We start from the raw sequence: 25,700 nt of genomic DNA, 5'->3' as shown, positions 1-25,700 counted from the left end.
TGTGGAGGCCGCCTCTGGATCCTGCCAGAAGTGGCTGAAGGCGCGGCTTCACCAGGCCAGGTATGCCCTGAAGACCACCAGACCATGAAAGCCGCCTCTACATCCTGCCAGAAGTGGCTGAAGGCGCGGCCAACGTGAGAGGGTTTTGGGTGGATTAACGGACTTGTGGGTGGAGGGTGGTGATGTATGGTACCTGGTGGTTTTAAAATGTTTTACCATGTTTTTAATGTTTTATGCATTTTAAAATGTTGTCTTGCAGCCCGAGGACGTGCTGGTGATAACTAAGGGGGAATGTGGCGCCCCTGACCTGGTCAGGCACCACTGAGTACTGCACCCATGCTGGGGACAGTACAATACAGGTAATCCAGAAGGCTGACCGAGGTGTGACTACACAGGCGCATAGTGATCAGGTCTCACACATGTACCTATGAGAGGACCCCTGGGGATCCCAGGAGGGGGAAAAGCCTTCACCTTCACTGGAATAGTGGAGGGGGCCAAAAGCCTCCATCTCCTCTCAAGGGGTGTGGTAAGAGAGCCTGGTTGCTAGGTGGCGTAGGCAAGAACAGGAGAGGAGGAGCAGTGAGCCGGTTCAGTGCAGAGTCCAGGGAGCTCCGAGAGGAGCTGACCCCTACCCCTGGGGCTGTTGCAGTCTGACAGCGCCCGCGCAGTGGCTACCGACGGGGGAGAACGGTCACCTAGGAGTGCTACCCGAAACCCGTCTCCAGCTAAAGAGAGAGCACAGAGTGGGAAGTAAGGAGACTGCTAGGGAGTACCAGGCCCAAACGGGCGGCAGATCCCGGAGCGGGGATAGATCCACCTTTCCTTGCTAAACCTGCCGGTGTGGGGCCCTCAAAGCCCACACCACAACACCCAAAAGCCGCAGCCACGTAGCCACAGTTAGGGCCCATAGTTCACAGGAGGCAAGCAGCTGGAGTGATCTGGTCCAGGCGACAAGCAAACGGCAACCAAACGAAGGGGAGAGAGGCTTCAGCAACTTCCCTGGGTGACCCCCATAGGGACTAAAAGTCGGGGTTACCCCAAACCACCAAGGGCTAAGGAAGGCGAGTCGGTAGTCACCATCATAAGTCAGCCTGAAGGATACCTGGTTCCAGCCTGGTTCATCCCAGCTACGCCCGGGTTACTCACCCTGCCATCAACTGTGAGTAAAACCCCTGAAAGACATCCTGCTTGTGTGGAGTTATTCTGCGCCTTGTGGTTCTACACACCTACACAGGGCCCTGGGGCTTGCCTCACTCTCAGGAGGCTATCCCAACTGACTGCACACACCATCAGCCCCAGGCGACCCTCAACCTGCAGTGGCGGTAACCACTGACCGCAATTCTGAGAGTGGCGTCACGACAAATAGAAGATTTCCTACCTGTGACAGGATCCAGCAGAGTGGAGTCCCTGAAGGTAATGCACCGACACAGCGTTCTCGGGGCTTCACACGATCAACTGACTGAAGGGGTACTTTCTTTTTGAGAAGGTGTTGTCCAGCTGATAACCCATTTTTTAGACATGGAAATGTTTTTCAGCTCACATTGTGACCTCTGATATCTGCTCCAGATCTAAAGTCAGCTATTAAGATTTTGACTGCTAATTTTGTTTCATGCTGTAAATAAAGATCTTCTTGTGTAAAGATTAAGGCTTGTGGTGATGGGGGATTAAAGGGTTCATATTCATATGGGATTGTTTCAGAACGGAAGACTTATTAGAATAACAAATAGGTAACTATTAAACATAAGTTAAAATACATTGAAATTGATAGCAAAAGTTCTTTTAATGAAAGCATTCTTCTCTTGCGCTTAGTCTTCAGTGCATGGTCCAGAAACTAGGAAGACATTGTCCAGTGCCATTTCACCATTTTTCCCCTTTCCACGTTCAGATTCAAATATAATCTGTAATAAGACAAAAACAGCACAAGAAGTTAGCATGTCTTCTCTACAAACCACCTGAGTGTTGTATTACCATATGACTATCTTTTCATTAAGAATCTAAGAGGTTGTCCATGCTCAGATTCTTCTATATTAGTGGAAAGTCTTGTAGTACATTTACTTTATCAAACTCTACAAAAATGTTCTAGTTATATAGGACTTTTCATTTAGTGTCCCTATTAGGCTAATGTTTAAGTTCTTTACTAAGTGGGTCCTGCTCATAGGGCAATCAGCAAGCAGCCCAAAAGATATGCCCCCAGTGAATCTTGTAAGCAATGCCTCTTTGGGAAAGACCATACAAATTTACATATTGGGTGCACTAAATAAAAAGGCTTCCATCTGTAAAGCCTGATTGGAGCCACAGACTCAGACTGGCTGTAATGGGAGTCTAGAGAAATAGCCGCTCACAAAGCAGGACCCCAAGAACTCTGCAACCCTTTAACCCCTATACGGGGATTTGGAATTACACAGAGCCCCAGAGATCACTACCTGTGGTAGGCTGTAGTCCGTGGGTGTCAGGCAGGGTCAAAAACCAGAAGATGCTAAACAAAAACAGAATCGGCAGGCAAGGGCGTAGTGAGGAGACAAAGCAGAGGTCAAAATCCGGAACTGGCAGCAAGGTACAAAAACGACAGGCAGGAGGGAAGTCAAACAACAAGCAAAGGTCAGCGCACAGGAATCAAAATACAAACAGCACATGAGCCAGGAGTACAGAACTTTCTCTGGCAGTGGTCATGTGACAGGAAGGAGAATAAGAAGGGTGTGGTGTCTTCCCATTGGCTGCAGGTGAATGTTGGCAACTTCAGCTTGAAGACACACGCCACCTACAGTCAGCCAGTGGTACTGCAGGTTCCAGGGAAACCCAGCCTAGTGGATGAGCGGAGCCTGTGCTCCGCAGAGCCATGGGCACCGACTCCTCTCCCATCATCAGCACTATCCATGGTGGGAACATGGCGTCATCTGGCGAACGGAGCAGAAGTTGCAGGAGCGGACTCCGGTGGGGACGTGACACCATCTCTGGAACCTTACCGTGGCTTTTAGTAAGGAAAAAAAATTGAATACTTTATGCAGCAGCCGGAATTAAAAAAAGAAAAAAACTAGCCACTTCTGATTTGGTGACATGTCTTCTTTAAAAAGTGCATTGAACATTTTTTGGTGCAGGCACTCTGGTGCTGTAGTTTTTTAAGTAGTCATCAATGTAAAATCGGTGGAGGTCTGACATCGAACACCCCCAGCAATCAGCAGTGCAGCTCTCACAAGAGCTGCATGTACATAGCTGAACAATGCTGCTTCGGAACACTATATTGTAGCCATTCTTGGGTGCTTCAGTTCATTTTCCATTAGATGTAATGAAAGCTGAACTGCACTACCCCAGAATGGCAATTACACAGTTTACAAGGCAGTGTTGATCTGCCTCTAAAATTCCGGGCTTCATAGGAGGTGCATGTGATTGGTTGAGGTGACAGGTTTTGGATCAGTGCCAATCTAATATTGATGACCCATTCTAAGGATGTACCATCAATATGTCAGTCTTGGATTTTTGGTACTTTATTTTGGGGACACGGTAACCATGGGTTATTTTACTGCCACCTGGAAGCTGACTGAAAATTCTAAAACATTCTGCTCCTGACCAGCAAACTAGACTATACAGTCCCTGACAGAAGTTCAGTCGCTTATCCATGTTATGTAAATAAAAGGTTATAACCTGACTCATATATTACTCTTTTGAAAGCTGAAACCCTCCCAAATTTGGTTTAGGTTATGTAAATAAAGTTACTGCAAAGCTGAAATATTGATCATTTAATGACACAGAAAGGTCAGATTTTGGCAAGACAAAAGTTTTGTCGCCTTGTCATATAATGCACTTAATCCTAGTTTACATCCTCACCTGTGCTCACTAAATGATCGGTTAATTAGTGGGTGTGTATAAAAAGAAACCCAGCACCCCAGACCATCAGTTGAACTTCAACTTGACCTCTGACAACATGCCAAAAAGCAACCCTGCGACCAAAGCCTTGATTATCAAGAGGCTGAAGACCAGATCCACGGCAGAGGTGGCTGTCACCTTTATTGTGTCTCAGCGTCAAGTACAAAGAATTAAAAAAAGATTTGAAGAGACTGGAGAGGTTTTTGACAAGCCCAGGTCCCACAGACGCTGCAAGGCAACTGCTCAGGAGGAACGTATGTTGGTTAGAAAATCTGAAGTCAGCCCCTCTTCCACTGCAGCAGAGCTCAGAAAACAGTTAAGTTTGGTGGTGGAAAGATCATGGTCTGGGGTTACATTCAGTATGGGGGTATGCAAAACATTTTCAAGGTGGAAGGCAATATCAATAGCCTAAAATATCAATAAGTATTAGCTACCTCTTACATTCCCAATCATAAAAGGGGTCAAATTCTGCAGCAGGATGGTGCTCCATCTCTTACATCCTACAACAAAGTTTATCCTGGCAACGAAGATCAAGGTGCTCAAGGACTGGCCAGCCCAGTCACCAGACATGAACATCATTGAGCATGTTTGGGGAAGGATGAAAGAGGAAGCTTGGAAGACAAAACTAAAGAATCTAGATGAACTCTGGGAGCCAGGTAAGACTGCATTCTTTGCTATTCCTGATGACTTTGTAATGACCAGAGGTCCTATTAAGATCCAGTGAGTCACAGACCGAGACTGAGGCAGAAATGAACAACAGTATTTTACTGAAATGGGGATTAAATTACGGTGAAATGTAGAATATATAAGCTCAAAATCCCCTTAAAAACATTACCATTAATAATTTCACACACTAAGCGCTAGCCGAAAATCAATGCATCGATCTCAGAGATCCCAGGATATGTAAATCACATTTGGGACCCGGAACAAATTTACCTACACGTTAAACTTATCAAACTGGAAAGACGATGTAAATTAGGTGAGGGTGGCCTGATGGAACCTCTGAGATGGCGCACTGAGTATAACTTATCACAGATAATAATACAATACACTAAATTAATGATGACTATACACTTATCACAGGGATACCCGGGTATCTCACAACCTATGGTACCATTAAACTCCAATGTAACTTTACACCGGTGTGTTTCCACGTGGGCTGCAGCAAGTCCAGAAAAATAAAAATAAAACTTTGGCGCCAAAAATAAGTACTTATTGCAAAAGGAAAACAAAGTTTGGCAGCTATCAGCCAATGCCAGAGTCACCTGTCAAGCACTTTAATTCTGTAGCCTCAGGGTGCAGTCTGGGGATCACTCTTTTCCAGGGCTTGTCAGAATCCTTCCAATGGGGATGACACCGGACGCCGTCTCTCTTATCGCAGTCACTCACGGCCTTACTGGACATCAATCACTTGCTCTGTCAGGGGGGAAACATCTCCTCAGCTTCTCCTCAAATGCTCTTTCAGTTGGACCCAGGTCCGCACAACTGGATCGCTTATCACACAGTGATGTGGTATTGTCTTCGCAATTTCTGTTTCCCTTCACTCTCCTCAGATGCTGTCACTGGCTCTGTTCACCAACAAGTCTCTTGGTCACCAACCGGGGCTTACAACCAACTTTTTAAGGCCCATATTGCTTCACCTACACGTTTTCAAAACCCGTTGCCATGGACACCCAACTCCCTCCTTGCACTTCCTGGATCTCCACAACTACTTCCTGTTTATCGCTCAGACAGACAGGCAGACTCTGCAGGGTCCTAATGCTCGCCCTGTATTGTCATAGTTCACTCTCTTACATGCCACCCCACTAGAGGTTGGCGTCCTCGACATACCTCCCCACTCAAAATCATCCTGTGCGTAGCGCTGAGGGGGTATGCCTGCCGTAGGTCGAGTGGTTCTCCGAAGGTCCTTCCCAACGGATTCTGTCCCCGAAGGGGCAGGAGTCCCTTCAGAAGTGTCAGAGGAAAGGCGTGACGCTGCCCCCTCTTGAAGTGCGACACCCCGTGACCCATTATTCATGTCAGGTGGCTGACTCAAGCCCTCACCCTCGAAAGGACATTCCACCGGCTCAACACTCTTTCCACACAGGTGCAGATCATTCACAGGGGGCAGATAAACAGGCGCAGAGGAGGGCTCATCATCAAACTCAAAAACATCAGGAGTACCTGACCCTTGGGACACAGCCTCTGGTTCCGTAGAAACGGGAGCCACGTCCTCAAACCAGCACCGTTGTAGCATGTTACGGTGAAGATTACGAGTGAGCCCCCCTGCCCCCACGGGCTCGACCTCATAAACTGGAATCTCAGGGTTCACTCTTCTCTTTATCAGGTATGGGGTCGCCTCCCATCGATCGGCCAGTTTCCCTGTCGGTCGTTTGACCCTCACCAACACTCTATCCCCTGGGGAGAAAGGTTCCGTCTGCACAGGCCTCGTGTCCCTATGAGACACCTGATTGAGTCTATTACCCACCACCTGATGCACCACTCTCAGTCGCCGCTGGTGTTCCCGAACCCATTCAGATGCAGTCCGAGGGGAATCAGAGGAGGGATCTGGCATGTTCAAATCTTCAATATCCCTCCCGGGTCTCCCAAACATCAACATGTGTGGCGAATAGCCCGTAGTGCTGTGCAATCGATTGTTGTAGGCCCACATTAGTTCAGGGAGGTACTTAGGCCAGTGGCCCTGCTGCCCTTCCTCTAATGTTCTCATCATCTGTATCAAGGTACGATTGAAACGCTCACAGGCCCCATTTCCTTGGGGATGGTAAGGTGTCGTTCTTGAATGTGCTATGCCATACAGCCGGCGCAGCTCTTCCATTAGTGTCCCCTGGAAACATGCCCCCTGGTCTGAGTGTATCCTTTGCGGACACCCAAACACTTGGAGAAAATGACGACACACAGCCTTAGCCGCCGACTCCGCTGTCTGATCTCTTGTTGGCACTGCCACAGCATATTTAGTGAAGTTGTCTGTCATTACCAAGCAATAGGAGCACCCAGACGTCGAGTATCCTATCAGGACATAATCAATCATGAGCAATTCTAAGGGGGCAGACGTTTTAATGGTTTGAGTAGGGGCCCGCTGCTCAGGACTCTTACTGAGCCCACAGACCCGACATTGCCGACATGCCTCCGCTACCATCCCTCCCAAGTCAGGGCAATAGAGGATTCGCTGTAACCACTGGAGTTTCTTTTCACTACCAAAGTGGGCTCCTTTCTCATGTGCCTCGCGGGCAACCATCGGACCCATCCCTACAGGGATTACCAGTTGGTACCGGTGTTGCAGCTCAGATGACAGATACACCTTACGATACAAAAGATCCTGTTCCACACACAACTTATCCCACTGTCGCAATAGTTTAATTCCTTCTGTGGATAGTTGGGCCTTGTCCTCTGCACTCGGCCAAATCCCATTTTGTACCCAGGTGCGCACTCGCGAGATGTCTGGACACTCGTTCTGATCTTTTGCCCAATCTGATGGCGTTTTTCCCAGGACACACGGCATCCCTGATGCCACCCCACTTGAATGTACCACACTGCGGAAGATAGGTACCTGCCCCAAGTCAGGGGTCTCTGTGTCCTCGAGCTGGTCATCAATGCTTTCTCCCCTAAATCCAAGGGGTACCCTCGACAATGCGTCCGCATTACCGTTTTCTCGCCCCGAGCGAAACTTAATCTGATAATTAAACTTAGCAAGGCGAGCGACCCATCGCTGCTCCAACGCTCCCAGTTTCGCATTCTCTAAGTGAGCAAGAGGGTTATTATCGGTCATGACCAACACCTCAGCTCCCGTTAGATACTCAGCAAAGCGCTCCGTCATTGCCCACACCAGGGCTAACAGCTCTAGGCGAAACGAACTATAATTAGCCGGATTGCGCTCAGTGTCCCTTAAAGACCTGCTGCCATAGGCAATGACCCACTCCCGGCCATCCTGAATTTGGGCCAGTACCGCCCCCAACCCGTGAAGACTACCGTCAGTGTACAACAGGAAAGGGGTATCAAACCTGGCATATGCCAACAAAGGGGCACTCGTTAGGGCGGCTTTCACCTCGTCAAATGCCTTTTGCTGCTGAGGCCCCCATTGGATAGGGCGGTTGCGAGGACCCAGCGCCGTCCCTCTTAAAAGTTCATTCAGGGGACCCACTACTTGTGAAAACCTGGGCACAAATCGTCGATAGTACCCTGCCAATCCCAAGAAAGCCCGCACCTCCCGTAGAGTCTGAGGAGGTGCCCACCCCTGTACCGCTAAGATCTTACTGACTGAGGGTAACACCCCGTCGGGAGTCACCACATGGCCTAGATACTCTATGCGACTCTTGAACAGTTGACATTTCTTTGGTTTTATCTTTAAGCCATGGCGACTGAGACGTTGGAGCACTTGGCGCAACTTCTCAAGATGGTCTTCAAATGACGTTCCGAACACCACGATGTCATCTAGATATATCAATACCGATTCAAAATTCAGGTCGCCTAAACAGTGTTCCATAAGGCGTTGAAAGGTCCCCGGGGCATTACTGAGTCCGAACGGCATCCGGTTGAATTCATAGAGCCCCATTGGCATAACAAATGCTGTCTTTGCCCGATCTTTCTCAGCCATTGGTACCTGCCAATATCCACTCGCCAAGTCCAACGTTGAAAAGTATTTGGCCCGTCCTAATGCAGACAGGGACTCCTCTATCCGAGGCAACGGGTATGCGTCTCGCACAGTGTGCGCGTTTAACTTCCGATAATCCACACAAAATCGGAGGGTCCCATCCTTCTTTCGGACAAGGACAACGGGAGCAGCCCAAGGACTTTGGCTCTCTCGTATTACTTGATTGTCGAGCATACTGGCGACCATGCCCTTCACCTCTTGATAAAGTGTCGGGGGAATCTGACGATAACGTTCTCTAATGGGAGGGGTGTCCCCCGTGGGAATCTCATGCTCAATCGTCGGTGAGCACCCGAAGTCTTCTGCATGTCGCGAGAAGGCCTCTTCATGTTCCCACACGACCCTCTCCAACTGTTCTAGTTGCACGGAAGTCAGTTCCTCCCGATCTACTCCCATCTGATCCATGATCACACGACCATTCCATTCTTTGGTAGGAGATTCAGGCCCTGCTACTTCGACCGCATATGTCCAGGATGACTGTGGGTCTGGCCGCAATTCAAACACCGCTTTGTCAGGCATCTTCCCCTCTGGCACGAACAGTTCAGCTAGGATGGTCCCAGCAGGAATGGTAATAGCCTCCTGCAACACGTTAATGCATCTGACTGGCACCCGTCCATTCTTCACAATCGTCAGAGACCGGGCCACATGCACCTTGGCACAAGAGGACTTCTCTGGGGCTGGCTCAAGTAATACCTCAAGTCCATTCAGCCTCTGCGCCGCCCCCACTGGCAACATCAAGAGTTCCTCCTGTCGGGGCGCCAGTGAAATCGTGGTCCGTGATGGCACTCGGACAAGGCCCACCCGGCCCCCAGGGACTGCACTTTTCAGCAGATCACAGTTCAGCACTAGGCGGTGTAACATTCTCTGTGTCGGTCGGTGACCTGTAGCACGAGTCCAGTAACGGGGTCCCTCACGGGCATACATCTGATGATTTAGATCTCGCAGAATGTTCATTCCCAGTGTCACTTCCATCCCTCTTCTAGGGGGGTGGTCCACCAGCACTACCCCTTTCTGACCCAGCTCTTGACCAAACATTTTCAGTCTCATCCACACGATCCCTTTCACCGTCAGCTGGCCATTGTTAGCGGCAGTAAGTCTTATCATTCGACCATCTTCGGGAACCACTAGTTGACTGAAGTATTTCTCGAAAACTTCTAGAGGCATAATGGTACATTCAGATCCCGTATCAACCAAGCAATTCATCTTCCGTCCTTCAAATTCAGCTTCGAAGACTGGACTCCATGCAAACAAATCTTGCTCATTCCGTTGGGGGCTTTGTGAGGGGGGGGCCGCTGCGAATTGCCCCCTCAAGGCAGCGGCTGGGAGTTTAACGTCTGCGGAGGAGTCTCGGGGACTGTGGACATCTGGCATCCGGCAGTATCGTGAGATATGTCCCCGGCGCCCGCACCTCCAGCATGTGACTGCTCCCCGGGGACGGGGGCTTGAGCAGGGGCGTAACGACCGCGGTCGCAGCGGTCGCCACTGCGACCGGGCCCGCAGGGTTTTAGGGGCCCGGCAGCCGCTCTGCACAGCCGGCTCCTCTCTGTAACAGAGGAGATGCGCTGTGTAGTGGCCGACTACGCGACCGCCAGGGGGCCGGCCTGTGAGTCAGGGGGCCCGGTGTCAGCAGGGGGCAGAGGGGCCCCCTGACCTGGAGAGACCCACCAGGCGTTTCTGAGCTGCGGCAGAGCAGAAGCGCTCCTGCACAGCAGACGAAATCCATCCTTCCAGGACCTGCGATGATGTCATGCCCATGTGAGTGTGTGGGAGGAGACACAGGATTGCCGGCAGAAAGCATCAGAAGATACGGATTCCTGAAGGAGACATGGACACATGATGACTGGTAATGAGAAAAGAGGGGGCACGAGGGGGAGGGGAGTGCAGGATGAGTGGCATATGAGGGCTGCAGACTGTGACAGAAGGATGTGAAGGGGTGCAGAGTGTTTGAGAGGGGTAAGTTGGGGTACAGGCAGGGTGAGATATGTGGGGCAGGGTGTGTGACATATGGGGGTGTAGTGTGTGTGCTATGGGGGGTGCAGGCTGTATGGGGAGCAGTGTGTGTGACATATGGGGGCAGGGTCATAACTACCGTGGTTGCAGGGGTCAAAAGGAGAAGAGAGGTACTTGTTTTTTTATTTTGCTGGCTCCATGACACATGGAGGCCTGGAGGGGCCTTGCTGCATGACACATGGAGGCCTGGAGGGGCCTGGCTGCATGACATGGAGGCCTGGAGGGTCCTGGCTGCTTGACATGGAGGCCTGGGGGCCTGGCTGCATGACACATGGAGGGCCTGGGGTGGCTGGCTGCATGACACATGGAGGCGCTGGGGTGGCTGGCTGCATGACACATGGAGGCCTGGAGGGGCCTGGCTGCATGACACATGGAGGCCTGGAGGGGCCTGGCTGCATGACACATGGAGGCCTGGAGGGGCCTGGCTGCATGACACATGGAGGCCTGGAGGGGCCTGGCTGCATGACGCATGGAGGCCTGGAGGGGCCTGGCTGCATTACACATGGATGCCTGGAGGGTCCTGGCTGCATGACATGGAGGCCTGAGGGCCTGGCTGCATGACACATGGAGGCCCTGGAGGGGCCTGGCTGCATGACACATGGAGGCCCTGGGGTGGCTGGCTGCATGACACATGGAGGCCTGGAGGGGCCTGGCTGCATGACACATGGAGGCCTGGAGGGGCCTGGCTGCATGACACATGGAGGCCTGGAGGGGCCTGGCTGCATGACACATGGAGGCCTGGAGGGGCCTGGCTGCATGACACATGGAGGCCTGGAGGGGCCTGGCTGCATTACACATGGATGCCTGGAGGGTCCTGGCTGCATGACATGGAGGCCTGAGGGCCTGGCTGCATGACACATGGAGGCCCTGGAGGGGCCTGGCTGCATGACACATGGAGGCCCTGGGGTGGCTGGCTGCATGACACATGGAGGTCTATGGGACTGCATAAAAAACATGAAGGACACCTTATACATGGACTAGGGGTACATTATACATGGAGGAGTATGGGGCTGCATAATACAATATGAAAATTGATGGGGCTGGATTATAATACATATAGGACTATGGGGGCTGCATTATAATATATGGAGGACTATGGAGGCTACCTTATACATGGACTATGGAAGTGCATTATAAAACATGGAGGACTGTGTGGTGCAGTATAATATATGGAGAACTATGGGGTGAATTTTAATACATGGAGAACTATGGGAAATGCATTATAATTGAAGGGCTACTTTATACATGGAGGATTATGGGGGTGCATTATAATATATGGAGGGCTATGTATCTGCATTCTAATATATGAAGAGTTATGTGAGACCCTTTATACAATTATTTGGAAGGCTATGTGGGGGCTGTTATAGTATTTTGAGAACTTTATACAGGGGGGACAAAGATACAAGTATGGGATGGAAATGTTTTGTGCTGAGGGAAAAAGGCTCTTTCCCTCAGCAGCCAACTTTCCCATGCTCTGCTATACATCTCTCAGCACCCAGCTTTCCCATGTTCTGATATACATCTCTCAGCACCCAGCTTTCCCATGTTCTGATATACATCTCTCAGCACCCAGCTTTCCCATGCTCTGCTATACATCTCTCAGCACCCAGCTTTCCCATGCTCTGCTGTACATCTCTCAGTACCCAGCTTTCCCATGCTCTGCTATACATCTCTCAGCACCCAGCTTTCCCATGTTCTGCTATACATCTCTCAGCACCCAGCTTTCCCATGTTCTGATATACATCTCTCAGCACCCAGCTTTCTCATGCTCTGATATGGGAAAGCTGGGTGCTGAGGACAAGATAAATATCAGAACATAGGAAAGCTGGGTGCTGATAGAGGGATTTCAGGGTGCTGTGGGTGAGAGCCAAGTGTCAGCGTCATTATCCTGTACCCCGAGTGTCAGTGTCATTATCCCTTACCCCATACCTCCCAACCGTCCCGGATACAGCGGGACTTTCACGCTTTACGTTGTTTGTCCCGTTGCCACGATCGGGACGGCCGGCTCCCGGGCTCCGCCCACCCACTCTCTCTCCGCCTCCCTGCTTTTCCCTCCTACCATCCCAGTAGACGTGGCATAACAGAGAGGAGCGCTGCCTGTGCTGCTGCTGGTACAGTAAAATCTCCCCAGCGCTGATTTCCCTCCCTCCCCCCCCCTCACCCCCGGCCGGAGCCTCTCTGTGCGGTCGGCCGGCCGCCTGTCTGTGCGGTCGGCCGGCCGCCTTTCTGTGCGGGCGCCCCCCGGCCGCCTGTCTGTGCGGGCGCCCCCCGGCTGCCTGTCTGTGTGGGCGCCCCCCGGCCGCCTGTCTGTGCGGGCGCCCCCCTGCCGCCTGTCTGTGCGGGCGCCCCCCTGCCGCCTGTCTGTGCGGGCGCCCCCCTGCCGCCTGTCTGTGAAGGCGACCGGCCACCTCACTGTGTGGGCGACCGGCCGCCTCACTGTGGCTCCCTGCGTGTCCATGCTGGAGGCCCGCCGGCTGCCTGCGTGTCCATGCTGGAGGCCCGCCGGCTGCCTGCGTGTCCATGCTGGAGGCCCGCCGGCTGCCTGCGTGTCCATGCTGAATGGGTGTGGATGGGGAGTGGATATGGGCGTGACTGTGAAATGGGTGTGGTTAGGGGGCGTGGCCTAAAAATTTGCCGCGGCGCGCTACGCGCGCCGCAAACTTTGTCCTTCTTTTCCTTCTTTAAAAGTTGGGAGGTATGCCTTACCCCAAGTGTCTGTGTATGTGGAGGGGAGGCCCAGGTCTAAACTTTGCACCGGGGCCCATCCAACTCTAGTTACGCCACTGGGCTTGAGTCATGCAAAGAGGGCCGTCCGGCTGTCAGTGGAATCACCATCCCAGAGGGTGTAGCTGGTGGCCTCTCCAGGGGAGTAGGGGACGACCCAGCTCTGATTTTAGACACTTCCAGCTTTAGCTCCTTCAACTCAGCACGCAGAGCTTGTACAACATCTACCAGTCCTTCCGCTCCTGACAATTGCATTCCGCCTCCCTCCAGCCGTGTACTGTCCACAGCCCCTTGAACTACCAGAATGGACTCTGCCTCCCTTTCCACCGCGGCCTGGTAAATATGCCAGAAAGATATTTCTGGGGTAGCCCGGGCCACCTCATACAGTTTATCCCGAAGGAGCCTGTTAGCTAACCCTGTGATGAATTGGTCCCGGAGCAAGTGGTCTACCTCCCGGAACGCTCCCAGGGCCCCTGGGTCTAGTCGCTGCACTTCATTCAATGTTTCCTGTAGCGTATTAGAGTACTGCATCAGAGACTCACTTTCCTTTTGAGGGCGGTTAAAGAAAAATGATCGAAGCTGGGTCACACGGGCCCGGCCTCCAGAACTCCCCTCTAACAGTACCAAAATTTTTTCTAACGTACTTCTCTCAGCCTCAGGTCGTACCATCACCGTCCGCCTAGCGTCGCCTTCTAGTGCGTTCAATGCCAGTTCTGCTCGTAATGCGGGAGTCAGATTACACATCCGCAGAATACTCTGGACCCTCTCTGCCCAATCCTGCAATGCCATATTACGCCCGTCGTATTTCGGCATGTGCTGGAGTAAAGCTCCTACCGGCACATGCCCTCCCACATTCGCCGCGGCTGCCAAAAGACCCGCCCCCAGCAGCGGGGCTGCTGATGCGGTGGGATCATTTCTTCCCTCGCCGCCTCCGTCCATGACAAACACTGGATCCTGCCGACTACGCCAAAAATGTAATGACCAGAGGTCCTATTAAGATCCAGTGAGTCACAGACCGAGACTGAGGCAGAAATGAACAACAGTATTTTACTGAAATGGGGATCAAATTACGGTGAAATGTAGAATATAATAAGCTCAAAATCCCCTTAAAAACATTACCATTAATAATTTCACACACTAAGCGCTAGCCGAAAATCAATGCATCGATCTCAGAGATCCCAGGATATGTAAATCACATTTGGGACCCGGAACAAATTTACCTACACGTTAAACTTATCAAACTGGAAAGACGATGTAAATTAGGTGAGGGTGGCCTGATGGAACCTCTGAGATGGCGCACTGAGTATAACTTATCACAGATAATAATACAATACACTAAATTAATGATGACTATACACTTATCACAGGGATACCCGGGTATCTCACAACCTATGGTACCATTAAACTCCAATGTAACTTTACACCGGTGTGTTTCCACGTGGGCTGCAGCAAGTCCAGAAAAATAAAAATAAAACTTTGGCGCCAAAAATAAGTACTTATTGCAAAAGGAAAACAAAGTTTGGCAGCTATCAGCCAATGCCAGAGTCACCTGTCAAGCACTTTAATTCTGTAGCCTCAGGGTGCAGTCTGGGGATCACTCTTTTCCAGGGCTTGTCAGAATCCTTCCAATGGGGATGACACCGGACGCCGTCTCTCTTATCGCAGTCACTCACGGCCTTACTGGACATCAATCACTTGCTCTGTCAGGGGGGAAACATCTCCTCAGCTTCTCCTCAAATGCTCTTTCAGTTGGACCCAGGTCCGCACAACTGGATCGCTTATCACACAGTGATGTGGTATTGTCTTCGCAATTTCTGTTTCCCTTCACTCTCCTCAGATGCTGTCACTGGCTCTGTTCACCAACAAGTCTCTTGGTCACCATTCGGGGCTTACAACCAACTTTTTAAGGCCCATATTGCTTCACCTACACGTTTTCAAAACCCGTTGCCATGGACACCCAACTCCCTCCTCGCACTTCCTGGATCTCCACAACTACTTCCTGTTTATCGCTCAGACAGACAGGCAGACTCTGCAGGGTCCTAATGCTCGCCCTGTATTGTCATAGTTCACTCTCTTACAACTTCATCAATAAATTGTATGAATCATTGTTGAACCGCATGGATGCAGTCTTTCAAGCTCATGGAAGTCACACAACATATTAAATATGGCTCTAATAGCACCACAACTTCATTCACCAATGTTATGCAACATATCTTTGTATAAGAAGTTAATTATTCGTTTGAATTTCACATTACTTTCTGTGGGCGAAAAACTTTTGTCTTGCCAAAATCTGACCTTTCTGTGTTCATTGAATGATCAATATTTCAGCTTTGCAGCAACTTTATTTTCATAACCTAAACCATATTTATGAGGGTTTCAGCTTTCAAAAGCGTAATTTATAAAACCTATGGATGAATAAAAGTCAGGTAATAAGCTTTATTACATAACATGGATAAGCGACAGAACTTCTGTCAGGGACTATACTGCTAGCACGAAGCCTTCTCAGTTAATAAGATATCAGTAGTAGAAGTAAATGAACTAAAGAATTAAAGAAAAGCATAAGCTGCCTGAGAGACAAAGACAACTTAAATGCACACCCAGTCAGGAAACCAAGGGTGGGTGCTGTGTCCCCCAATGAAGACTATGAGAAAGAGACTTTAGAGGGAGTACCAACAATCTTAATTTCTCATTCGCTTCATTGGAGAGATGTAAAAATCTTGAAATGTCCTAAAGCTGTCCCTTGGGTGAAGGCAACAACAAAATAAAAATTGTTAAAGAGGAATTTTGCTCTTGTTCATGGAACCACCTAAATGACCACTGCCAGCAGAACCTTCCTGCCAAAGCTTGCATCTGAAAAAGCAAAAGTATAGACCCTGTAAAACCTAGGTGTGGTGGAAATCCTAAAAATGCACCGTAGTCAAGATAGGGTCATGGGCCCTCTGATGATGTCTATAGCACTAAAAGACGCCTGGAGATGCTTGCATCCCTAGGATAGAGAGTATACTTATTAATCGCACGCAAACAATTCATGGTCCCGTATTGACTGCTTTCTCATCTCTGGAGTGCTGATACGCAATCTGGAGGGAGTGGAGGTGGGAGACTTAGTAATATCGGACCATTCACCGGTGGTGATTGATTTCACAGATGCTTTCCCCAGAGGCTCAGACTATCTTTGGAGATATCAAACCTTCCTTTATGAAAACGAGGAGTTCTCACTGAGACTGAAAGAGTGGTGGTCCGAGTTTGTGGATCACAATGGACAGCATCGAGATACTCCGATGCTTTTGTGGGACGCAGCAAAAGCGGTCCTAGGGGGCAAAATAATAGGTTATGTTTCCTCAATGAGGAAGAAAATACAGACCAAATTTATTGAAACTTCCTTCAAGTTGAGGCAGGCTTATACGTCCTTTCAGGAGAAGCCAGACAAAGCCCATAGGGATGTTTGGTTGCTGGAACAGGGGGCTTTTAACAGGGGGCAGTAAGGAGGGAACAAATATTTAAAACAGCCCAGGAGGCGACCCTTCATCGATTTGGGAATAAGGCGGGTAAACTGATGGCCAATCTGGTAAAAATTAGAGGGACACTGCAAGGACCTATGCAAATGAGGGATCGCACGGGTGAGGTACACAATGATCCTGGGAAGATAATCGAAATAGTGGGAGCATATTACAAGGAATTATATACGGGGGACATTCAAGTCACAATTCCAGATAACAATATTTTGACTAAAGGGACCCTTCCTAGGATCACCGAGGAACAACGTACTTTTTGAACGCTAAAAATTTCAGGGGAAGAGGTAGTTAGCACTCTCAAAAGTATGCAGAACAAAGCGCCAGGGCCAGACGGGTTCACAGCTGAATTCTACAAGATGATGGTAGATGAGACCTCTCCTATCTTGTTAGAAATATATAACAAGGTCCTGGAGGGTGAAGCGTCTTTTCGCAATAGTAACCTAGCCTATATAAAATTAATTCCGAAACAGGGTAAGGATCCGCTATCCCCAGGCTCTTACAGACCAATTTCACTCATTAATTTGGACATAAAGTTACTATAAAAAATACTGGCTAATCGCTTAGCGGTAATCCTGCCCCATTTAATATCCCCAGGTCAAGCAGGTTTCATTAAAATTAGATCAGCGACGCAAAATATTCGTAAAGTCTTATTGGCCCTTGATAGGGTGAGCTCTAAGGATCTGGTCAACAAGACTCCAGCGTTATTAACAATAGATGCCGAGAAGGCCTTTGATAATGTGGAGTGGCCTTGGCTCTATAGAGTTTTAGACACAATGCTATTCTCGGGGTCTTTCTACAATGTGGTACGGGAGATTTATACAAATCCTAGAGCACAGGTTTATATTCCAGGTTTCCTCTCGACTCCCTTTCATTTGCATAGGGGGACTAGGCAGGGCTGTAAACTTTCACCACTACTCTTCAACCTGGCATTGGAGCCCCTGGCGAGGCTGTTAACTGACCATCGCACTTTTCAAGGGATCCTCATAAATAAGATGCGAATACAGGCAACACTCTTTGCCGACGACGTACTGTTTCTCTCTGATCCTAAAACTCAGGTACCACTTATATTAGATATATTGCGAGAATACAGGAGCTACTCAGGCTTTAAAATTAACCCAACTAAATGTGAATTGCTGTACCTTGGCAATGGGAAGGCTCATTTGCAGGAGGGTGGCCAGTGTGAGCATATTTCTATAGCAAGATCATACATTACATATCTAGGTATTAGAATTAGTAAGGGGACGACTTCTTTATATAACCTAAACTTTCCGCCTCTTATAAATCAACTTGTTCAAGACCTCCAGAGATAGCAGGACCTCCCGTTGAACATCATGGGCAGAGCACAATTAATTAAGATGATGTCTATGTATAAGTTGATGTATCATATCCAAACTCTACCTTTGCTCTTGAGACATAAGGATGTTGAACTTCTTAATAGAAGTTTCTCGAGGTTTGCGTGGAGGGGAAAACGAGCTGACTGCATCAAAGGATAATGGGGGATTAAACCTACCAAATGTTAGGGGGTACAATCTGGCCTGTTTGTCCAGGTATTGGATGGATTGGATTCATGGCTCACAGAAACACATGTCCCTTGGAGTTGAGAGAGATTGTGTTTCCATGGGATTTAAAGGCCCTTCTACACACCAGTCAAGCTAATCTACCCCCAAAAATTAAGCAGTCTTCTCTGTTTAAGGATACGATAGCAGCCTGGAGGGCAGTGAGGAAGCATTACAAGTTGGCATACAAAATTTCCAAATATCTACCCCTATGGGAAAATCCAGGGTTCAGACAGGGAATTAGCAATAAACTATTTGAAGAATGGAGGCGGAAAGGTATACAAAGGGTCTCCCATCTTTTTCATCCTTCTAAGCCAAGATGGTTGGGGAGGGAAGAATTGGTAGGTAATTAAGGGTTAAATCCTAACCAAATAATCCAGTATGATAAGGTGAAGCATAAGGTTATGGCTCAATTGGAAGACATATCATCGGAGGTGTCGCCTAATACATTTGACGGCCTGGTCAAGTTGGCACAAACGTACTCGTCAATTTCATCTCTATATGGGGCAATGCGATGACTGGCTATCAGCCAGAGAGTTTCTTTAAGCCATGGGAAAAGCAACTAGGGGATCCCGACATTGGAACAAAGATCAGAGAGGGGTGGGGGGCCCTACAAAAGGCAATACTGAATGAACAGTGGCGGGAGACTCAATATAAAGTGACGCACTGGGCGATCTATGCATTCAATTTGCCCAGAAAGCTTGAGAATCCTGAGAAGATTGCTCATTGTCCGAAATGTAATTTAGAAGTTACGGATCTCTACCATGGATTGTGTCTGTGTCCCCACTTTGAGCCACTGTGTGTGTTGCTAAACTCTGGGACATCAAACTCCTTCTCTCCCCTACTCTGGTTCTGTTCCATGCGTGGGAAGAGGTGAACGTCGACGGGAGAAGGAGTAGACATCCCCTTTACTATTACATATAATCATACTTGCAACAAAGAGGATGATACTGAAATATTGGTTGGAGTCAAAAGTACCCTCGTTCGAAGAAGTAATAATCCACATAAAATGGCTGATGGAGTTAGAGGGCCTTGATGCTGGAAGGAAGTCGGGACGATTGGGTAGTCACTTCAAAAAGTGGAAGGCGTTTATAATAACCTACTACAATTCGGAGGAAATAGAACGCTTAATGTCACCATTTAAGGAGATGGTATGGTATCACTCTGAGAAATTAGGTGTTTCACTTGGAGGTGGGGGTTGAAGGTGACTAGGTGGGAGTGGGTTTGAGCAGAGTGGGGTTCAGGGGAGGGGGGGGAAGTAGGAGAGTTTAACAGGATGGTTGCAAATTCATTCATACAGTTACATAAGTAAGGATGGTTGACCGCGGAGAGATCAACATCCAACACCGCGGAGACACCATCACGTGTTTCTCAACGCTGGCAGAAAATTAGCCAGGTATTTCACCTGGAAGGAACAACCACAGGAAGGGCAGTCTCCAGTCAAGGAAACCGCCTATACCAAAACATGGTATCCATCCTAATGAGGGGCAAATACCCCGAAACAGCTGTCTGTGGATGGATACCATGTTTTGGTATAGGCGGTTTCCTTGACTGGAGACTGCCCTTCCTGTGGTTGTTCCTTCCCGGTGAAAGACCTGGCTAGATTCCTGCCAGCGTTGAGAAACATGTGATGGTGTCTCCGCGGCATTCTTGTTTTGTCATTCATATAGTTAGTTATAAGGGTTTCCGTGAGGTATTAAAGATTCTAAAACTAAAGGCCCCATTACACGCAACGACGTATCTAACGATATATCTCCGGGTTCACGGATTCCGTGACGCACATCCGGCATCGTTAGCGACGACGTTGCGTGTGACAGCAAGGAGCGACCGTTAACAATGGAAAATACTCACCAAATCGTCCATCGTTGACTCGTCGTTCCTTTTCAAAAAATCATTGTTTGTTGAGCACACAAGTTGTTCGTCGTTCCCGAGGCAGCACACATCGCTACGTGTGACACCTCGGGAACGATGAACTACAGCTTACCTGCGGCCGCCGGCAATGCGAAAGGAAGGGAGTGGGCGGGATGTTACATCCCGCTCATCTCTGCCCCTCCACTTCTATTGGGCAGTGGCTTAGTGACGCCGCTGTGACGCTGCACGAACCGCCCCCCTTAGAAAGGAGGCAGTTCGCCGGCAACAGCGACATTGCTAGGCAGGTAAGTCCCGTGTGACGGCTGCTAACGATTTTGTGCGCCACGGGCAGCGATTTGCCCGTGACGCACAAACGACGGGGGCGGGTGCTTTCACCAGCGATATCGCTAGCGATATCGCTGCGTGTAAGACCCCCTTTACTGTGAATACTGTGAACATTGATTAGATGTTGTAGTACTGAATTGTAAAAGGAATGATATACAATTTTTTTGTCATTTTGCTAATAATATTGTTGATATTATTAATATTATTTGTTTCTATGTAATGATTTGTTTGCTTTTGAAAGTCAATAAAAATTATAATTAAAACTTAGATGTGAAGCAATGACGAAGTAGCTGCCTTACAGAATTGCAGAACAAATGCCTGGTGACGAATGGCTCAGGAGGTTTTTCACAGCCCTCATAGAGTGCACCCTTACTTCGACTGGGAGGGATCTAGACTTCTTCCTATATACTTAGATAATGGCTGATTGAATCCAGCGAGCAGTGATCTCTTAAAGGGGTTATCCAGCTTAATTTGCTTTTTTTTATTATTTCCCTATTGGCCTACATTGGGGCAGGTAAGTAGATAGAGACCACTTACCTGCCCTGCTGTCAGCCCCTCTCCCCCGGCTCAGAGTGGTCATGTGACCGCTCCTGCCGCGATTTTGCTGCTTCCGGTCATTTCAGGTCAACATGGGCAGGGCCATGTTGACATGCAAATCTGGAAACAGCATGTCGCCTCCCTGCTGGGCTGTACAGTGCGAGGAGTCACCGCCCCTCATCCCTGCACCCTCCCACACATTCCCCCGCACCCCGTACTCTGCCCACAACCTCCCCCTGCACTGCTGTGGGACCCGTGACCTGAGGGAGGGGCCTGGCGGCAGCTGCCGTGGTGTCAGCTCCAGCACCGGGCCCCCTGCTCAGGATCGCACATTCAAATATACCGGCATCGCAGATCACAGATGCCGGTATATTTGAAAGCACTGATGAGAGGGAGCGTTGCGCTGCTTCTCATCACTGCACGCTGTCTGAGCTCTCTTCAGCACAGCGGTGACGTCACTACTGTGCTGATATGTCCAGAGCACAGACAGCGCGCGAACGTGCAGGAGCGGCGGGGACCGAGGAAGGGTGAGTATGTACTCCCTATGGGGTGTGGGTCGGTGCACAGCCCGGTGTGTGTGTGTGTGTATGTGATGCACAGCCCGATGTGTGTGTGTGTATGTGTATGTGGTGCACAGCCCGATGTGTGTGTGTGTATGTGTGTGTATGCGGTGCACAGCCCGATGTGTGTGTGTGTGTATGCAGTGCACAGCCCGATGTGTGTGTGTATGTATGTGTGTGTGTATGCGGTGCACAGCCCGATGTGTGTGTGTATGCGGTGCACAGCCCGATGTGTGTGTGTATGTATGTGTGTGTGTATGCGGTGCACAGCCCGATGTGTGTAGGTATGTGTGTGTGTATGCGGTGCACAGCCCGATGTGTGTGTGTGTGTGTATGTATGTGTGTGTGTATGCGGTGCACAGCCAGATGTGTGTGTGTATGTATGTGTGTGTGTATGCGGTGCACAGCCCGATGTGTGTGTGTATGTATGTGTGTGTGTATGTGGTGCACAGCCTGATGTGTGTGTGTGTGTGTGTATGCGGTACACAGCCCGATGTGTGTGTATGTGTGTGTGTATGTATGTGTGTGTGTATGCGGTGCACAGCCTGATGTGTGTGTATGCGGTACACAGCCCGATGTGTGTGTGTGTGTGTGTGTGTGTGTGTGGTGCACAGCCTGGTGTGTGTGTGTGTGTGTGTGTGCGGTGCGGTGCACAGCCTGATGTGTGTGTGTGCGGTGCACAGCCTGATATGAGTGTGTGCGGTGCACAGTCTGATGTGGGGCTGTTATTTGCAATGCTGTAGTGATAACAGGTCAGGTGCTGGGGCAGAATATACTGACAGGGAATGTGTGTGCAGGGGGTAGGCAGAGGGTGAGGCTGGACACTGGGGTGGGGCTGGACACTGAGGCCGGGCAGTGCCAGCTGTGACTGGGAGGATCAGCACAGGAAGTGGTCAGTTTGCTGGAGCTGAATGTAAACAAGAAGCTGCAGAGAATAAAGGGTGAATTCAAGAGGAACAAAAGTTAAAAAACAAAAAATAACAATGTAGGGGTGTTTAATATGACAATACAGCACAGATTAGCTTAAACTCAAACATTTTTGTTATGTCGGACAACCCCTTTAAGAAATGGCCCGGCCTCTGAATAGACTTTCCAGAATGAGAAACAAAGAATTCAAAACAACTGAATGGAGCGGTGGCTTACAAGTAGCACCACAAAACTCGGACGACGTTCAGCTTGTGCAAAGCTCTCTAAGTAGGATGAGAAGGCAAAGGGCAGAAGGAAAGGAAGAAAATGTCCTCGTTAAGGTGGAAAGCCAAAACCACCTCAGGAGGAAAAGACAGAACCAGCCACACCACCACCACCTTGTCCCGATGCTGGAGAAGGTACGAGGGGCTGCTAATAAGTCTTTAGCTTTGTGATTTTTTTTGTTTCTATGGTAACGAATCTAACATCACATGAAAGCTTTATGTGTCTAATATATGTTTTCAAAATTTTGTGTTTGTTGCTTATGAAACAGTGCTCTACGCACGTGGGAAAACAAAATGGCGGAGTCTAATGCAATATTCACAGCAACTGAGAACAGAGGAGTGATAAAATTCTTGTTTCTGCAAGGAAAGTCTGCAAAGGATATTCATGGTGATATGTCACATACATTGGGGGATCAATGCCCTTCATATTCCACAGTTAAAAACTGGGTTGCCAAATTTAAAATGGGCCACTTCAGCACCAATGATGAGGAACGTCCTGGACGATCGAGAGTGGTTGTTGTTCCAGAAATTGTCGTGATGCTCTGCACAACCTCATACTGGAGAATCGACGAATTTCAGCTAAAGCAATAACAGACATCATGGGGATTACCCGTCAACATGTTTGTGTCATTATCCATCAACATTTGGACATGAGAAAGCTATCTGCAAAGTGGGTCCCCAAATGTTTGACAACAGATCAGAGAAGCACGCGAGTGAAAACTTCCCTGTCCATTTGTCAGTGTTTCCAGACTGAAAAGAACTTCTTGGATCGACTGGTCACTATAGATGAGACCTGGATTTATTTGTATGACCCTGAAATCAAGGAGCAATCAAAAGAGTGGAGGAACAGTGGTTCTCCTCATCCAATGACTTTCAGGGTGCAAAATCAGCCTCTAAGGTGATAGCGTCTATGTTCTGGGATAAGGAGGGCGTACTGCTATTGGACTACCTTCAAAAGGGTTCCACCATCTATGCAAGGTATTACATTTAACTTTTGGACCGATTGAAGGCAGCTTTGAAGGCCAAAAGGCATGGCAAGCTGTCCAAAGGAATCTTGTTCCTGCAAGACAACACCTCCACTCACACTGCACAAGCGACCACAGCAAAACTGGCATAGCTAGGCTTCCAGCTGGTTGACCACCCACCTTATTCACCACATCTAGCTCCCTCCGACTATCATCTGTTTCCAAACCTGAAGAAACACCTCAAGGGTACCAAATTTCACACCATTTCTGATGCCATGGCTGCTATGGATGCCTGGTTTGAGGCACAACCGAAATCCTTTTTGCTTGGCTTACAGAACATGGAATACCGATGTAAAAAGTGTGTTGACATCAGTGGAGAGTATGTGGAATAAATGTAAAGTTTCATCATCCTATCTTGTTTCTTTCTGGGTAAAGCCAAAGACTTAGCAGCAGCCCCTCGTAATGCACACTACAGGAGAGGGCAGTCCGCACCAAAATTGAAATGATGAAGGTAGTTGCTATATAAAAAGCCAACTTACAGGAGAGACAGAACAGCGAGAGGTCTCTAACTGGCTCAAAGGTTGAGTACTGAAGCGCGTCCAAACCAAACTTGAAATCCCAAAGATTTAGGGTCTGGTATGGCAGCCTTGAGTGAGCCACTTCCTGGAGAAAAGTTTTGACATGCGGCTTAGAAGTTAGATCTCTGTGAAAAAGAATAGCTGGCCGTTGTGGGACTTGAGTGCCAGTCCCGACTCTAGACCAGACTGCAAAAAGAGAGAAGCTTTGGCTAGAAGAAGGACTTTGGAGTAATATTGCTAGAATCACACCAATGAAAGTAGAACTTCCATGTACAAATGTAGCTGCCCTATGAGGACTGATTTTGAGTCTCAATTATAGCCCTGATAACTGGATCTGACAGGCCTGATGAACTCAGTACTGTGGTTTCAACAGCTCTGCTGTTAAATTAGCCGACAATCAAGTCTGATGGAAGAGCAGACCATGGGAAAGAAAATCTGCACAGTCTGGAAGAAGCTGCCACTAATAAAGGTTGAAGGAGCAACCCTGATATAAAACGGTGCAATGTTAACCACCATACGAATGACCGATGGATGTGGAATGGTAAACGAACAGGTCGATCCACAGACACACCTGTCTCAACAAGACAAAAGGGCATTCTACAGGGGTCTGGAATCAAACTGAGCAAACAGAACCACCTTGAAAGCCGCTACCCTCTTGCTTAGGACACTCATGAAGAACCAAAGGGGGACTCTTCACTGATTGCCTTATGGTCCAGATGCTGGATCAAAGAACTGAACTTTTCTTCTTGTTTGGACTTTGTTGAATATCATCCCCAGAAAACAGTCGCTGTGCTGAGACTAGAGAGGTATGTAGATAGTTCATCCAAAGCAAGCCAGGGAGCCCAAGACAATCTTTAGGCTCTCCAATTTTTCTCCGTAACAGAGTCTTGATGAGAATGTCATCCAGGTAAGTAATTACCACAATCCCTCTAGGCCACCCTGACTGATCCTTCTTGAGTATGACAAACAAGTTTGAGTAGAACCCCTTGAATTATTTCAGAAGTGTGACCGGTATAATCAACCCTGCCTGAAGAAGAGACCATATTTCCCGGCCTAAACTGGATCTTACCTTGTGGGTTCTGGTGAAGACGAGATCTGAAAATCTGATTGTGTGGGAGCATGGTAAACCGTATCCTGTAATCAGAGGAGATGAACTCTCTGACCCAGACATTATCAAGCACCTTCCTTCCCCCTCCCCTCCCCCCCCTCCTCCCCCCCACTACCCCACCTTTCCTCTTTCCCTTAGGGATTATATTTACCCTTCTATTTGATACCAATATGGGGAACAAGGCTCCTTTGTCCTTAAATTGAGATCGGGTTTATGCATACATATGTATTGCTATTTAATATTTAATGATCTATGCAC

At 48.9% G+C, this 25,700-nt stretch overlaps 1 protein-coding gene across 1 annotated transcript in view; it reads right to left on the bottom strand.

Moving 5' to 3' along the window:
- Positions 1-1,454: 1,454 nt before the first annotated feature.
- EGFL6 (EGF like domain multiple 6) overlaps positions 1,455-25,700 on the bottom strand; it is a 202,661-nt gene continuing 178,415 nt past the window's right edge. Inside the window, exon 11 of the mRNA XM_075333817.1 lies at positions 1,455-1,898. Coding sequence (XP_075189932.1) covers positions 1,806-1,898 — 93 coding nt within the window. The 3' untranslated portion in view covers positions 1,455-1,805. The remainder of the gene's footprint in view (positions 1,899-25,700) is intronic.

Source organism: Anomaloglossus baeobatrachus, chromosome 2 (genome assembly GCF_048569485.1).
Source record: "Anomaloglossus baeobatrachus isolate aAnoBae1 chromosome 2, aAnoBae1.hap1, whole genome shotgun sequence".
NCBI lineage: Eukaryota > Metazoa > Chordata > Amphibia > Anura > Aromobatidae > Anomaloglossus > Anomaloglossus baeobatrachus.
This window is presented reverse-complemented; position numbering and strand designations above follow the sequence as displayed.